Consider the following 16,661-nt stretch of genomic DNA (forward strand, 5'->3'; position numbering starts at 1 on the left):
GGGGAGACTGGGAACTATGGGATAGCTGCGGAACGGCTACCCACAGTGCACCGCTCCAGAAATCGATGCTAGCCAGGGACCATGGACGCACACTATCGAATTAACGTGCCTCGTGTGGACGCTCACTTTAGACTTTATAATATCAATTTTATTAGACCAATTTTAGCTAATTCGATATTATCCCGTAGTGTATACGTGGCCTAAGACACAAGGCACGTAACACCAGTGCAGCTGAGTCTGCTGCTTCCCTTATACCCTTTTTTTTGGTCCATGGACCCACTAGTTATGTCATCGTAAGTCTACCCACTGCAAAGCTTTCCTTTGTGGTACACAGGGAGCTCACTGCAGGACTCTCCTTGTCCTCCACCTACTGAAGAGTGGAACTGCATCAGTTCTGCTGCATTTGGGGCTTTCTGATGCCCAGGACATGTTTCACTTCATGAAGGCCAGATGTTGCATTCCTCATGCTCCTAAAAACATCCACTAAAGTCAACAGGGGTTTTAGGTGTACAAGGATTTGTAGGATAAGTCATTCCTATATATAAAAGATTTAGAAGTATTCCACACTCCTCCTCTTTCCCAAGAAAAAGTACAACAGAAAAATATTTGCCTACACTTATAAAACCTAGAGTCTCTATAGCTTCCAATGTTACAAATACTCAGTTCTTTACTTGATCTGATAAATTTAGGAACACTAAGCAAAGTAATATTTGGGTGCTGATTTTTATATCAAAAATCTTACGCAAATACTGTCAACTCAATTCTAGTATTCATTTTCCCCACTCCTAAGTCTTATAAACTAAGGAACATGATATTCTGCCAAGAATGTAGGGAGCTGCGGTCCACTAACCACACTTTCACCCAAGGAAAGTTAAATATAAGCAATTGTTTCACGTACTACACATCTAGAATCTTTTTATTGGCAAAAAAGGCATTTTGTTCTCTATTTTTGCCCTTGTAACTATTCTATAATCTTTACGAGCACTCTGACTTTTATTCTCATGTATTTTGAAGTGATCACGTATCTATGACATTTACAAATTTACAATGTTCTTAAATTTTCTTAATAAATAGAAGTGTGGAAGATTTCAGTGCAAAGGGCTTATGGACCTTGGCAAAGATGTAGTATTTCTTTAAACTATTATTCATTTTATCAAGACAGACTTTTTTTTTTATAATGTCAAAAGCATTACATGAGTACTAAACTATCAATAGATTAGCAATTTTAACATAAGTTCTGACAATTCTGAGTCTGCTGCAAATGTCACAGTCATTTTAAGTTCCTCTTACAAACAAAGGATCAATTGAATTATATAACAGTTAGTTACTTCACAGCGTTCTTCTCATATGATTTTCCATGTCGGCTCCTTTGATAGCATATTAAGCTGCTCAGTTAGATTTTCCAGTCAATTTCACTCATAATGATAACTCAATAAAATTGATACCCATTAAATGAAACCACTACTGTAGCAAGGCAATTTCCTAATGCACTCATTACTCTGATCTCCTACAGGCTGTCCATTTAATTTGGATAAAAGGCGCTTTAGTTAAAAAAGAAAAGCAAAGAAAAGGTAATTGTGGAGCCCCCTGCTATACTCTCCACACATGACTTCTCCTTGATCTTCTGTTTTATTTAAACTGTGTGTGAGGTTTGCTGTGCACAAACTTCTCTGCACCAATTAAGCCAATGAGACTAGGACCAGGCCCATAAACAGATCATTTACAGTAGTGGTTCTCAACCAGGGATACATGTATCCCTAGGGATATGCAGAGGTCTTCCAGGGGGTATATATTAACTCATCTAGATATTTGCCTAGTTTCATAAGGGGGGGAAGAGGATAGCTCAGTGGTTTGAACATTCGGTTGTGAGTTCAATCCTTGAGGGGGCCATTTAGGGATTTAGTTGGGGATTGGTCCTGCTTTGAGCAGGGGGATGGACTTAGGCCTGGTCTACACTACGCTGTTAAACCGATTTTAACAGCGTTAAATCGATTTAACTCTGCACCCGTCCACACTACACTGCTCTTTATATCGATTTAAAGGGCTCTTTAAATCGATTCTGGCACTTCCTAAAAAGAGAGGAGTAATGCTAAAATCAATATACTATATCGGAATAGTGTTAGTGTGGAGGGAAATCGATATATTGCCTCATTATTTTACAGTAGCTACCCACAGTGCACTGCTCCAGAAATCGATGCTAGCCTCGGACATGGACGCACACCACTGAATTAATGTGCTAGTGTGGGACGCGCACAATCGACTTTACAATATCTGTTTTATAAGATCGGTTTAAGCTAATTCGAATTTATCCTGTAGTGTAGACGTAGCCTTAGATGACCTCCTGAGGTCCCTTCCAATCCAAATAATCTGATACATGAAAAGCACTAGAAGTCACTTCAAGCTAAAATTTCATATAGACAGACAGTGTCTTGTTTATACTGCTCTATATAACTGAAATGTACATACAATATTTATATTCCAATTGATTTATTTGATAATTATATGGTAAAAATGAGAAAGTAAGCAATTTCTCAGAAATAGTGTGCTGTGACACTTTTGTATTTTTATGTCTGATATTGTAAGCAAGTAGTTTTTAAGTGGTGAAACGTGGGTGTACAAAAGACAAATCAGACTCCTGAAAGGGGTACAGTAGTCTGGAGATGTTGAGAACCACTGCTTTACAGAAACTATCTTGTTGCAGTGTACTGCATATGGAGTTAATCTTGATGCTATTTAGAATAACTATATTAGATAACTGAAGATTATATTAGAGATGGGTCAGAACCAAAACCCTGAATCCAAGCACACTAACTTTGGTAAAGTTAGGTTCCAATTCAAATTTTTTGTGGTGGGTGCATCTTTACTAAATGGAAGAATGACAAAATTTTGAATGCTTATGATTTATTAAAATGCACTGGGTGATAGTAACAGAAATATGTTGGCTTTAAATAGCATGAATTTACATATTTGAGGACAAATGAAAAAAATTACTACAATAGGTTACATCTAATCTACATTTTGGTAAGCGGCATATCTACTTAAATGAGATCATTGCCAGGGAACAGGCTAAGTAATTAATTTCAGTGACTCTAAAATTTAATAAATTGACATGTAGTTGAAAAGTCTATGAAAATGGATACCTGAAGCTAGACTGGCCAGTAAGTGCCCCAAGGCTCTGTGCTAAAGAGAGAAATACAGAAACAGGGCAGTTTTAAAATTTAGTCAGAATCCTATTAACATGTACTACTCAAGTGAAGTACTGTTTGGTCTGAACCTGCCCTGCCTAGATGGGCCACACCCACTCTTAAGGCTAAAGAACAAGGATTGCAGGTAGCTTGTGCTACTGCATTCCTACTTCATGCAGAGATAACGATCAACAAGCACCTGCTATCTGGACTGTGTCAGCTTCTACCAGCATGATGGAGGGAATGCAATCAGCTTCAATGAAGTTTGCTAAGTTACTTGCAAACCTAAGGTATCAGAGGGGTAGCTGTGTTAGTCTGTATCCACAAAAACAAGGAGGAATTCGATAGCACCTTAAAGACTAATAGATTTATTTGGGCATAAGCTTTCATGGGCAAAACCCTCCACTTCTTCAGATGCATGGAGTGAGAATTACAGATGCAGGGATAAATATACTGACATATGAAGAGAAGGGAGTTACCTTACAAATGACCTTGTTACCAAGTTACCTTGCAAACCTAAAGGGATACATTGGTATCCTAGATTTCTAATATGCAACACTATGTTTGTTTCCTGCTGCATCCCTATTTTAATATGGATGACAAGAGATTTAAACTTACTTTAATATATTCTTAGGTGCTTAGTATACTAAGTAATTCATTAAAGTGAATATGCATGAGATACTGCTAAGAAACTTACTTAACTGGGACAATCATTTACTTGACACCTGAAAGTGCCAATTACAAAGATTCTACTTTACTTTAAAATATATAAAATTACATACAGTATGTCAATTAAATTTGGCAAATTTCATAAAATATTCTTTGCCATACATCACTCAGTAAGTAATTAGGCCACATTTCAGGCTAAAGTCAATAATTATTATCTTCCACAGCCACCGGACTACAGATATTTTACAGGGCCCCAGCCACAGAGACCAACTGTAGATTTTCCAGGATAAAATTTAAACACTTCCCTTCTTTTTAGTGGCTACTAAGAAATCCACAGGGTGTCCTTTCCAACATGCAGTTCCGGACTGTGAAGCCACACAGTCATATTTGACAACTGCACTACTTACTATAATGCCAAAGGTTCTCTATTAAGCATAATCAGGGTATTACTCAGATATCCTACTACAGAGAAATATCTTCCCTGACATCAGTTCAAAATTCTGTTGCCTTTGTAGATGGTATCATAGGCATCTTTAATAGCAGACAGTGAAAGCACTGCATAGCTTCATCTGTTTAAGAATTTAGTCTACTGTTAAGTAGAAACACAGAATTTTGGATTGGTAAGGAGGAGCATGGATTTTGTTCTAGCATACCATTCTAGCCTGATCCTGAGGTCCTTTCTTAATGGGAGTTTTACTCAAGTAGGACTGTAAGCCTAAGTGTACACACATTGTATATTCATTAATGGTTTGATAACCCAAACAGCTACTCTCTTTTAGAACAGATTAGCATTTCACCATTAACAAGGCTTGTTTTACATACCAAATCTGGCTTTAGTCTGAAAGTCAAAGGAAAGGAGTAAAGTATGGAGTACAGTGTTGTCAGTACTGAAGAGCTCCAAGACTGGTACACCTCCCGACATCTGGGAATACGATTAAAGGTAAACTGGAAGAGAGCAGGATAAACTGAATTAAATTACATTCCTTCTGCAGGAGATGTGACAGCATACATATCAATGTCACTATAAAAACGTTTGTCATTCATTTTGTATGTTTCCTTATTACATGCACTTGTTATTTCTAAAATCTGGAGTGCAAACCCTCTGGTCAAGAACTTTATTGTATAAAACGAATAGCACACTTTGGGGTGTTGTAAAAAAATTATGTGTCTTGTATACCAGAATACCAGAACTACAATACCAGAACTCTGCTCCCTGTCCCATCCCACATTACTTTAAAATACTTCTAGCGCAATAAAAATACACATAAGGAGCAACCTCATCTGCAACATGTTAACTTAGTGCCCCACCTAGTGGACAACATAAAGCATTGTGAAGACATTTTTATGTTTATACTCATCAGATACAAGTTTTTGACTTTTGCAAGCATAAACTGGGAGTTGTGTTATAGTAATGTAAAAACTGAGGTAAGCAAGAAGAGAATCTAATGCGTCAGTGGCCAGGATACTCCGTTGTTTTAATCATGATTTCAAAAAAATTTTATTAAATAAATGATATTCCTATCCTTTAAATGAATGGATCAGCAACAAACCTGACAGGAAAAGTGTTTGAATAAAGAAATTAATAATTGAGAAAAATAATATTGTCAATTTCTTTAGCAACTAGTAAATTCAAGGAAGGGGGAGAGAGAGAACATTCAATAATCAAGAAAGATTATTAAATCGCAGAATTTGAAATGTATTCCGCGCCCCCCCCCTCCCCATAGATAGCACATGAATAACAGTACTAAGATTCCACACATCCTTGCTAGTAGGCTTTTGGACCTGATGGAAACAATTCTAGAACACACAGATGGGTCAAAAGTCAGTGTCTATGCACAATGAAAAGGTGACCTTCAGTGAAACTCCAAACAAACGTGCCATGTGTGATAGCAGCTTAGTGAGGTCGACAACTATTTCCTAAGAACTGCCCAGAAGCTGCTAACTCATTTCACGAAGGCCACCAAACAATAATCAAATGGTAATGAGTCTCAGTCACCATCAACTTGGCAGAATTCCAACTGATGACCTAGAAGTAAAATATTCCTAATCTGTTCACCGAAACCATAGTCTCCACGCATTCTAAATACACCAGTCTTAGCTAAAATCATGTTTCCCTGATGAGTGGTGGTTTGAAGTTAGGAGAGACCAAGTTTTAAGACAGTTACTTGTTTAAAAAAAGTAAACTAAAGATAAAGAGAAAAGTTGTACAGAGGGCTGGAAAGAATCGTTAAAAAGCAGCAGAAGTGACAGAATATAGCATTATTCCAATAGACTTTCTAATGTGGCTACACATTTTAAATACAAACTTGCATTATTGTCACAAAAACTTTTTTCTTTAAATACTGTTATTTTAAGTCATCTGTGTTATGACATTTTGTGAAAACATTCTGTTTAACAACTATAGACTGTATTAAATCTTGACATGGAATTTTATAGAAGGGAGGCTTGTGCCAAAAGCACTGAACTGCACAGTGTCATATAAATAAATGAAAGTTACCATAGTGTATGAGGGAACTTGACACAATGGCTGTATGGAATGCCTTTCAGAAATGACATTCCGTAAGAAAAACCGTAGAAAGCTTATCTATACATAGTTAACTAAGAAAGTTTTAAACTTACGATTTCCACCAGCCCCGACCTACTTTTTTTTTTTTTTAGAAATTTAATTCTTGCAGTAACATGCTTCATCTCTACTATGATACAAAGGCTAACAGTAAGCACTTAAATCTGATAGATCTTTTAATGGAAGTCAACATATCATGCTCATATACTAGATATGGACCAATTGGTCTTTTTCATCTCCAATATGATTTTATAAGGTTGTGTTTATTTATAATTGCTTTTTCATTGTTAGTCAAACATCAAATTGTTGAAACCAGAAGTTCAACAACAGATGAGACTAGTGAACTGTAAGTTTAAACATCAGTCCTGTAGCCCTGTATTATCTGGTGACTTTTTTATTATTTTGCCGAAGCATGCAAGGAGAGGTAGTGAAAGCTTGCCATTGCCATGGCCCATTACAGTGTGTTCAGTTGAACACACTGTAATCCTTTCAAAGAAATTAGATACTGGGGAAGGGATTTTGGTTAAATTTGCTTTTGTGCAAAATAACTTGTTTACTTAATGACTAAGGAGATTTTCTGTTAAGAACCTGTTGATTATTGCTGTTTTATTTCTGTTCAATCCATGTAAACTGTCATGGGGACCTGCCCTTTAAAAAGAGTCAGAGACTAGCCTACTTGAGACACACTCCTGTAAGGAAGAACAAGCCAACTCAAACCCACCTGCAAGTAATTAAATGCTCTGGCTGGTTGTCAGCTGATTAGCTAGTAAGCCTGATAAAGGGTTACCAGGTCTTAGCTGAGGTGGATTCTATAGACAGGAAGTTCCTGATGAAGAGTGTCCAGGAAAGCTCACTGGATGAGGGGTCTGGGAAGGTGTGTTCTGAAGAACAGGGAATTCCTATATGATGGAAGGAAGCCAAGCCTGTCAGAAAATATATGCTGTCCCAGAGAAGAGTTGCAGTTCAGAAGGACTCTTGCCAAGTAGTGGCAAGAGGCCTAACTCCAGGAAAGGGACCTGAGCTGAAACAACCCTGCTGGAAAGGAATGGTAAACCTAGGTGGGAACAAAAACTGAGACTGAAATTAGTCTCCTAGCTAAGACATAGGGGTGAAAGCTTGTGTGACGGGTTGGATCACAGAAACCCTCCTGAGAGCTGCCACCTGATGTGCCAAGACTACTTCTACCCCTGCTTTCCCTACCAGCTCAGGACTCCCGCACCCTGTCTTGCTGAGCCAGACACTCCCGTCTGCTCCAATATAGACCTAGGGTCTGAATTACTTTCCCTAAAGCTGCAGGTTTACCTGAAAGCAGCTAACAGAAGTGTTCCTGTCTTTAACACTCAGATGCCCAACTCCCAATGGGGTCTAAACCCAAATAAATCCATTTTACTCTCTATAAAGCTTATACAGAGTAAACTCATAAATTGTTCGCCCTCTATAACATTGATAGAGAGATATGCACAGTTGTTTGCTCCCCCAGGTATTAATACATACCCTTGAGTTAATTAATAAATGATTTTATTAAATACAGAAAGTAGGATTTAAGTGGTTCCAAGTAGTAACAGACAGAACAAAGTAAGTCACCAAGCAAAATAAAATAAAATGGACAAATCTATGTCTAATCAGACTGCATACAGTTCCAGAATGCTCCCTCTTACAGACTAATCTCTTTTTAGCCTGGGTTCAGCAATCACTCATACCCACTGCAGTCACTGCCCTTTGTTCCAGTTTCTTCCAAGTATCCTGAGGGGTGGAGATGCTCTCTCTTTAGGCAACTGAAGACAAAATGGGGGGGGGGTCTCCCAGGGGTTTAAATAGTCTCTCTCTTGTAGGTGGAGACCCTCTCCTCACTCCTATGCAAAGTCCAGCTCTGAGATGGAGTTTAGGAGTCACCTGGGAAAGTCACATGTCCATGCATGACTCTCAGTTTTTACAGGTAGCATCCATTGTCTACATGCTACCTTGAATGTCCTCAAGTAGACCTCTAATGTGGATTGGAGCATTCCAAAATCCATTGTCCTTTAAGTGTTTCTTCATTAAGTACTTAATTTCAACATTCCTTTCTCCAGGAACTGACCAAATGCTCTACTAAGGTTATTTAGAAATCAAGCCAGCCAACATTCATAATGTCGAATACAAAAATGATACATACATGCAAATAGGATTAATACATTCAGTAAATCATAACCTTTATGTAGATGTGTTACATGGCATATGTAGCATAAAACACATTCTAAGCATATTTCCAGAGAGCCTTATGGGAGATACTGTCACAGCTTGTTTATATTTGTATTTGGTCTTTGTTCCCTATATAAAGCCTTGGTGAACTTATTGATGACATGAGGAAACATCTACAGTACCACTCAGCTGGAAGGGTGTACTATACGGCAGATACACCCTGTGACAGTGATTCAATTCCCAGCTTTCCCTGGGAAAAGGAAAAATGACCCACTTGACAGAAGAAGGATGGGGAAGCTCTGCAAGATACAACTCACTGTGTTTCCAATCATATGCAAAGGAGCAGGAGAGCTTTAATATGTGTACACTCAAAAGAGAACATGTTAAATCCCTCAAGCTTTTCCTGCCCCCTCTCCACATGCTGCAACAAGTGACAGGCTGAAACCATACTCCATGCTGGTGTGCTCCTCAGCTGGCTGAAGGCGAGTCATCTATGCTGCAGGTAATGGTGGTCTTTCTACTATCTCTCCACACTGAATATGTTTATAGAGTGGGCAACCTACATTTTTCAGAAGAGTTGAGACTCTTTTTCCAAAGGAAAAAACATCTGTTACCGAAAGGTCAGCCTCAGACCCTCACAATGGGTTCCTTCCTACTTTCAACCTTTAACGAAAACACAATAGTGGGGGGGCAGGGGGGGGAGACAGATGGGGACTCAACCTCCCTCCTCCCCCACCCCAAAAAAAAGAATACCAAACACCAAACTTGTTTAGAGAAAACTATATTTTACTTATACGTTTGGCTAAAAACACGCTAGCAAAATACTGCATAATATAAAGATTTCAGAACTATTTTTATTAAGAATGCTAATTATCCAACTATTTTATCAGTTGAGTGGCCATGAGAGGGACTTTAAACATAAAGTTTACACCAAAATCTTCTCTTCATCCCACTGTACATTATTTAGACACTGTATTTTGTTCTAAAGAAGGAAAAACTTTCTTCCACTTCACTTCTGCATTAGATAAGTAGAAGGAAAAAGACAATTGCTAAGACAGAATGACTCTTCCCTTAATCTTTAATATAAATTCCCAGCAAAAATATGCTAATGAAACAAGATGCTACATTATTTTCATTTAGGTTCACCACAGACTTATGAAAAACATTTTTTATTTACATTTGGACGCTCCTACTGTAGTGATACAATCACACTGGCAGCTGGCTGGAACCTTGTGGCTGCACCTAGCTTACTTTAAAAGGAGTGCAGGTGTTTTCACCTTTAATACAACAGTGTGGTTGAAAAGGCTACAGGTCCTATATCCCAAGCTCAATCTTAAAACTGAATAGTCCCCATCTGGACCAAGACTTGTCCTGTGGTGTCCAAGACCTTGCAGTTATCTTCAAAGATGACGGTGCTGCAAGTAGCACTCCAGAATTCCATATTCCACACTTAACACTTTAGCAACTCCTGCTTTGAATATTAAGAGGCCAATTCTGCAAATGCTTAATAATAAATATAGTGCTTAATATTGTGACTAGTATTACTGAAGTCAACAAAAGTGTCATCAAAATGGATCCTGCAAACCCTGACCATAAAAGTAGTTCAATTCAAGTAAATTGGACCATTTGCTCAAGATGAGACAGACTATATAAACAAGTAGCTTTATTTTATTGCTTTGTACTTTATGGACCCAATCCAATTTCAAGTGAGGTCAATAAGAATCTTCATACTGACTTCACTGGGAATTGGATCAGGCCTTATATAAGCAGCGAGTCTGTCATAAACAGATAGCTAAGGGTTAATGTTTCTTTTACCTGTAAAGGGTTAACAAAGGGAACCAAACACCTGACCAGAGGACCAATCAGGAAACTGGATTTTTCAAAGTCAGGGAGGGAATTTTTGGACATCTGAGGTCTTTTGTTTATCTTCTCAGCTATGAGAAGCTTTCTTTCTTCTCTAATCTTCTGTTTCCAACTTGTAAGTACAGGTAGAAAAACAATATAGGCTTTTATGTTGTTTTGGGTGTATTTACATGTGTGTAACTTGCTGGAATGTTTCAAATTGGATATCTTTTTGATCAGACTGTTTATTCATATTTCTCTTAGCAATAGCCCTGTATTTGTCATCTTGCATGCAGAGAATGATTTGATCGTCTTTGTTCTTTCTTTTTTTATATAAATCTTTCTTTTTTAAAAACCTGTTTGAGTTTTTCTCTGGTTAAGGAGAAAGAAAGACAGGGGGGAGGGGAAACACTACGCTCTCTGTTTAATCTCCTAGTGTCCCAGGGCGGGAAGAAGCTACGGGGAAGAGAGAGAGAATCTTTTCTGTTTCCTTGTATTTGGGGTTTGTCTCTTTGTGGAATAAAGGAGACATGCTTCTTGTATTGTGATGTAAAGAGGATTGCATCAATACTCTCGGTTAGCCCAGAGAGAAAGTCTGGGTGGGAGAGGGAGGGGGAAGGGAAGTGGTTTCTTTCCTTTGTTGGAGCTCAAGCATCTGAGTCTTGGGGGTTCCCCAGGGAAGGTTGGGGGGCTCAGTGTACCAGGCACGGATTCCTGGTTGTGGGCAGCGAGATAAGATCCAGCTGGTAATTAAGCTTGGAGGTTCATACTAAGCACCCAGATTATGGACGTAAGGTCCAGATTTGGGAAGAGGCTTATGATCGAGTCATGCTATTATTATGCAATAAATACCTCTAAGTAGACAAATGTGATATGGCGATAAAAGAGAATTAGCACTTAATGTGAGAGAATTCAATTAGATGGATCAGGCTACAAATCGGAATGCAATTCATGCTAATAAATGCTCACAAAAATACCAAACTCAAGAGATGTGCAATGTGCATTCAGTTGAAGCCCGAAATATAAAATACAACAAAAATAAAATATCAAACATACTTAAATCAAATTTATTATTGTTCTAGTTTTTCTAATACAAAACACTTCAGATATTTGAGAATTAATGTATATTAACCATCAACTTAAACCATACCTTTGCTTGAATACTTATTTTTTTACTGTTAGATAGTAACAACATTATTACAACACTTAAGAAACTAAAAAAAAAGATTGTTGTTTGGTTACTTTGTGTATTAGATAGCGAGTTATGATAGTCGCTATCCCCCAATAGTTATTTTCCTATTGTATATGTGGGTCTTTTCACAAGGTAATGAAAAAAAAAAAAAGATAGATACATGTGAGAAATTCCACCAAAACTGGTAGGGAGACTTGGGAACAAGTCTGGATCTGAAACTATTTTTAATTTTTTTTTAATCTACTATATTAAGTTTACAGTGTCCTATAATATAAATGTAACAGTTCTGTTCACTTGAATAATAATAATATATGGAGATATAACTATCTCACAGAACTGGAAGGGACCCTGAAGTTCACTGAGTCCAGCCGCCTGCCTTCACTAGCAGGACCAAGTTACTGATTTTGCCTCAGATTCTTAAGTGGCCCCTCAAGGATTGAACTCACCAACCCTGTGTTTAGCAGGCCAATGCTCAAACCACTGAGCTATCCTCCTCACTTAATTTTTCAGAAATGACAGATATTACGTGAAGTTATCAGAAAAAAGCACAAGCAAATTCAAATACAGCCTTAAGAATTTTTAGCTGAAAATATTTTTTCAAATTGATTCAATATTTAAACAGTAACATTACTGGTTTCAGTAATCCTTTAAAAGGTGTTTTAAACTACAGTAGAACCTCAGTTACAAACATCTCAAGAATGGAAGTTCTTCATAATTCTGAAATGTTCGTAATACTAAACAAAACATTATGGTTGTTCTTTCAAAAGTTTTACAACCGAACGTTGACTTACTACAGCTTTGAAACTTTACTATGCAGAAGAAAAATGCTACTCTCCCTTTATTTTTTCATAGTTTACATTTAACACAGTATCATACTGTATTTGCTTTTTTTTTTGGTCTCTGCTGCTGCCTGACTCCATATTTCCCATTCCAAATGAGATGTTTGGTTGACCAGTCAGTTTGTAACTCTGGTATTCATAACTCTGAGGGTCTACTGTATTATATCACGTACAAATGATCAAGCTTTCTTATGAGTACGTATTTAACTTACCTGGGAATTGGAGAAAGTTTCAGCTCTTTTTTGTTCAAAAGTACGTATTTTATCTTCACTCATCTTATCTGAATCTGCAAAAATGTAATGTCGAGGAGAGTATGACTGGGACAAACTGCTGAGTAACCTCAGGATTTCTGTTGTGTGTCCTCCTGGAGGTGGAGTGGGATGGAAAAAACCATTGAAGCTAGTTAGTATATGAAATATTTAGCAGCTGCCATTTGAAAACATGCTGCTGGGGGGTCACTTCTTCGTTTGAGAGACACTGTTAATATTAGCATCACTCACCCTCCTCTGAGAGCTGGGAATTTAATTAGGGGCTGTTTGTCATGGTTAAGGTAATATGGAGACTGTTCACCTCTCACTGAAGTGAATTGAAAGACTCACTGATTTTAAATGGGAGTTGGACCAGGCCCATACAGAGAACATACTGTAGAGTTCTTGTTTTCCAACTTCCTGTCTTAGCTGTATTTGTGGCATACACAACTGTTCTGGTTATAGCACAGTTGAATCTCTACCTGTTTACAGCACACTTGCAATTTGCAAAGAGGATGGAGTTTGACACCTGTCTTAACTATATCCTATGGTCAGACTTAAAGACTTGGACATGTTATCACTATATGCAAGCCATTCCTGGTCATGATCCCCTTACCAGCCAGCACCAACACTTTTGGGTCTATGCTAGCCCTCTGGAAGCAACGTGGGATACTGTGGTTAGAAATGTCCTTGCATCACTCCAATTCTGCCCTGCCACCTGCTTTTCACTAGCTTCTACCAGTGTAACTAATCTAGTGCCTGATCTTCGCGGGGCTGTAAAGTGATTTTAATAATATGGTTAAAACAAAGTTTGGTCCTGTATGTCAAGGTAACACAACTATAACAGCTGAAGGACCGTCATATCGTCCCAGAAATAGTCAATTTGCCTGTTAATAGAACCTCATGGAACTCTATATAATAACATGACAACTTGACAACTTTGGGTACCAAAATTTTGGTGGGCCGGTCTTAAAATGTAGCCACTTCTCATTTTTATTCCTTTCTTCCTCCTGCATGTTTTTTCTCTTTTTTTAGAAGGAGTAGGCACACAGTTACACTATGCTCATGTGCAAAGACACACAACGCAGGTACCCAGTTGAATAGTGAAACTGAATATGACCCCTAGTGCAACACTCATTAAAGCTTATGGGAATTCCCTGTCCTTAGGGTATGCAGGATCAGATTCTATTTTAAGCTCTGATCTTGCAGTTATGCACATGCTTCATTTCAGTACATGTGTTTGCAGGATTGGGGCCCTAGTTACTTTCACTCTGCCATGGAGTTGCAGAGGTAGACCAAACTAAAGTAAATAAAACCAGTTGTACTCTGCCAGCTGCAGTCCATTTTCACTGGTGGCAAATATCGTCTGGAAGACTCACACTCAAAATATGCCATAAGCGCCTATGGCATGCATACAACGCAGGAGACTGACAGAAAAAAAACCATGGTATCTAGACTGCCATATTTCAGCACCTAAGCAAAAAAATGTAATTGACAATTTTACATACATTTTTGCACAATATTTTTAGAAGTGTTCTTTAGGAGATCTCCTTAGATCAGGAGTGGGATTAAAAGTTTAAAATCTTTATATTTAAATCTATTATAGTGGCACTATAGGAGGAGGCTCCCAGGTTCAAACTCGATTATATCTTTGTCAGTGTGATTTATTTATTAAAAATTACTTTAATCCTTAACTGGGTTTGATGTGATTTTCACATAGCAGATATAATGTATTTTTTTTAAGAAAGCAAAAATGAAGTTTAAGAAAAAAAATAAGTAAAAATCTCAAGTATGCCCTGCAGGTGGCTCGTAAAACAAGCTAAAAATGAGTGAAAGACGCTACTACATTCTTAATTCTTCTCTTTAGATTTGTGTGTATTGTACAACATACTCTTCTGTTGTCATTCAAGAAGAGGCCCACTCCCTCTGTTCTTAACCTCACATTTCCTTGCAGAGGGTGTCTTTCACACTTTGTTTTCTGTGCCTTAAGAATAAGTGATACAGCTAGTGTTTGTTTCCTTGAAATCATAGCAAGATCTTAAAAGATGTATTTAATGTAATTTCCCTCTACATCCTATCATTCACGTGCTGCCCATACAGCTGTGTGGTGTTGCCAAGCTGTATTACAGCCCCAGTGCTCCATCCCAGCGGGGGATACATGTCAATATTATTAATAAATCTGTATAGGATCGTAGCAAAGGACCCCATGAGTACTGGAGCTTGATTTTGTAATCCTAGCAATGGAAAGGTTACACTCTTAACATAATAAAATACTGCTCTGTCACCTAGTGGTGGATGAAGTGGTCGTGCATATTACAGCAGAAGCATAAAACACCGCACTAATAGCATTACTCTCCGTAGTGTGGAATGTATCGCCCTCTCTCCCTCAGCCCAGGGCTGGCTCCAGGCACCAGCTTAGCAAGCAGGTGCTTTGGGCGGGGACTCTGGAGAGGGGCAGCAAGTCTAGCTCTTCGGTGGCAATTCGGTGGAGGGTCCCTCGCTCCCGCTCGGAGCGAAGGACCTCTTGCTCAGGGCCGGCTCCAGGCCCCAGCGCACCAAGCACGCCACGGGGGGCGCTCTGCCGGTTGCCAGGAGGGTGGCAGGCGGCTCCAGTGGACCTCCCACAGGCGTCCCTGCGGAGGGTCCGCTCCTCCCGCGGCTCCGGTGAAGCATCCGCAGGCAAGCCTGCGGGAGGTCCACCGTAGCCGCGGGACCGTCGAGCGGCAGAGTGCCCCCCGCGGCATGCCGCCCTGCTTGGGGCGGCGAAATGGCTAGAGTCGGCCCTGCTCCTGCTGAATTGCCGCAGATCGTGACTTTTTTGGGGGGGGGCTGCCTGAGGCGGCAAAACCCCTGGAACCGGCCCTGCCCCAGCCCAGGTGCGTTTTGCTCTTTGGCCCACCTGGTTGCCGAAGCAGGACCTCTGACTCCCTGAGCATCTCCGAGCAGCGAGCATCACCCTGGGTTCTCTGTTAAAGCCCCCACGAGTTTCCGCATATTGTCCCTCGGCCCTCACCCGCCTACCTCCACTTTCCACCGCCCTCCCTTAGCTGCCTCTTGCTTCCCTGTATCCCTCCCGCCGAGGCGGCCGCGCTGCCGCAGGAGCCCCGCCCCGCGGCCACTCTCCATTTCAGGACAGAGCTGTTTTGGGGACACTACAGGTCCAAACCACGCCGTCGTGCAAGACTCGAGCAAGCTTCCCGGCATGCACCAGCCTACCCGCCGCCGAGCAGCCACCTACAGGACTACACTTCCCAGCATGCGCCGCTCCCGGGGGAGTTTGCCGGTGCGCTCTGCTGCCCTCTGCCGGCCGGCCGGGGATCGGGCCCGTGTCTACTCACCGGAGCCGGCCACCACCAAGAGGCTGAGGGGAGCTGTCCGGGGGCTGCTGTTCCGCCTCGCTAGGAGAAGCCGCACAGTGAGGAGCAGCAGGAGCAGCAGGGCAGCGGCGCCCAGCACAGCCGGGAGGGCGTCCATAAAAACCCGACAGGAACTAGCACGGAATTCCACAGAAGGAGGAAAACACGTCGCGAAAACTATGGAGGCCGTAGCAGCTCAAACTTACTCGCTTCTGTATATGCGCTTCGTTACGTGGCGAGCGAGCAACTCACTTCTCCCCGCCCCCGCGGAAAGTCAACACACGTCCTTCCGCGCGCGCCCCAGGGAGTGCCTGCGCTGCCCTCTCGCGCCTGACCGCTGCAACGCGCAGGGTCGCCGCCCTCCCCTCGAGCTCCAGCGCTCCCTGGGGAAGCGGGGGCCGGGCTCCCATGCAGTGAGCTAGTAGGAAGCTGAAGCTAGAGCCCAGGGTTCGGTGTGGGGCGCCGGGGGCCTTGCAGCGCCGCCGTTATTGAGGGCGGGTGAAAAGGTCTGTGAACCTGCCCTTGGCTGACAAGGATTTAGTGCGTGACGGATGTATGTGAACAAGTGGGACCATGAGGGATGGGAGCA

At 40.6% G+C, this 16,661-nt stretch overlaps 1 protein-coding gene across 2 annotated transcripts in view; it reads right to left on the bottom strand.

The window, feature by feature from the left end:
- The window catches only part of ALG14 (ALG14 UDP-N-acetylglucosaminyltransferase subunit), a 45,713-nt gene extending 29,421 nt beyond the window's left edge, over positions 1-16,292 (bottom strand). For both annotated transcript variants that reach the window (XM_075067801.1, XM_075067802.1), the window contains exons 1-3: positions 16,055-16,292; positions 12,681-12,832; positions 4,677-4,799 (exon numbers count right to left, since the gene is read on the bottom strand). In XM_075067801.1, the coding sequence (XP_074923902.1) occupies positions 4,677-4,799; positions 12,681-12,832; positions 16,055-16,190 (411 nt within the window). In that variant the 5' untranslated portion in view covers positions 16,191-16,292. The remainder of the gene's footprint in view (positions 1-4,676; positions 4,800-12,680; positions 12,833-16,054) is intronic.
- Between the last annotated feature and the right edge of the window lie 369 nt (positions 16,293-16,661).

This window comes from Chelonoidis abingdonii, chromosome 7 (genome assembly GCF_003597395.2).
Source record: "Chelonoidis abingdonii isolate Lonesome George chromosome 7, CheloAbing_2.0, whole genome shotgun sequence".
NCBI lineage: Eukaryota > Metazoa > Chordata > Testudines > Testudinidae > Chelonoidis > Chelonoidis abingdonii.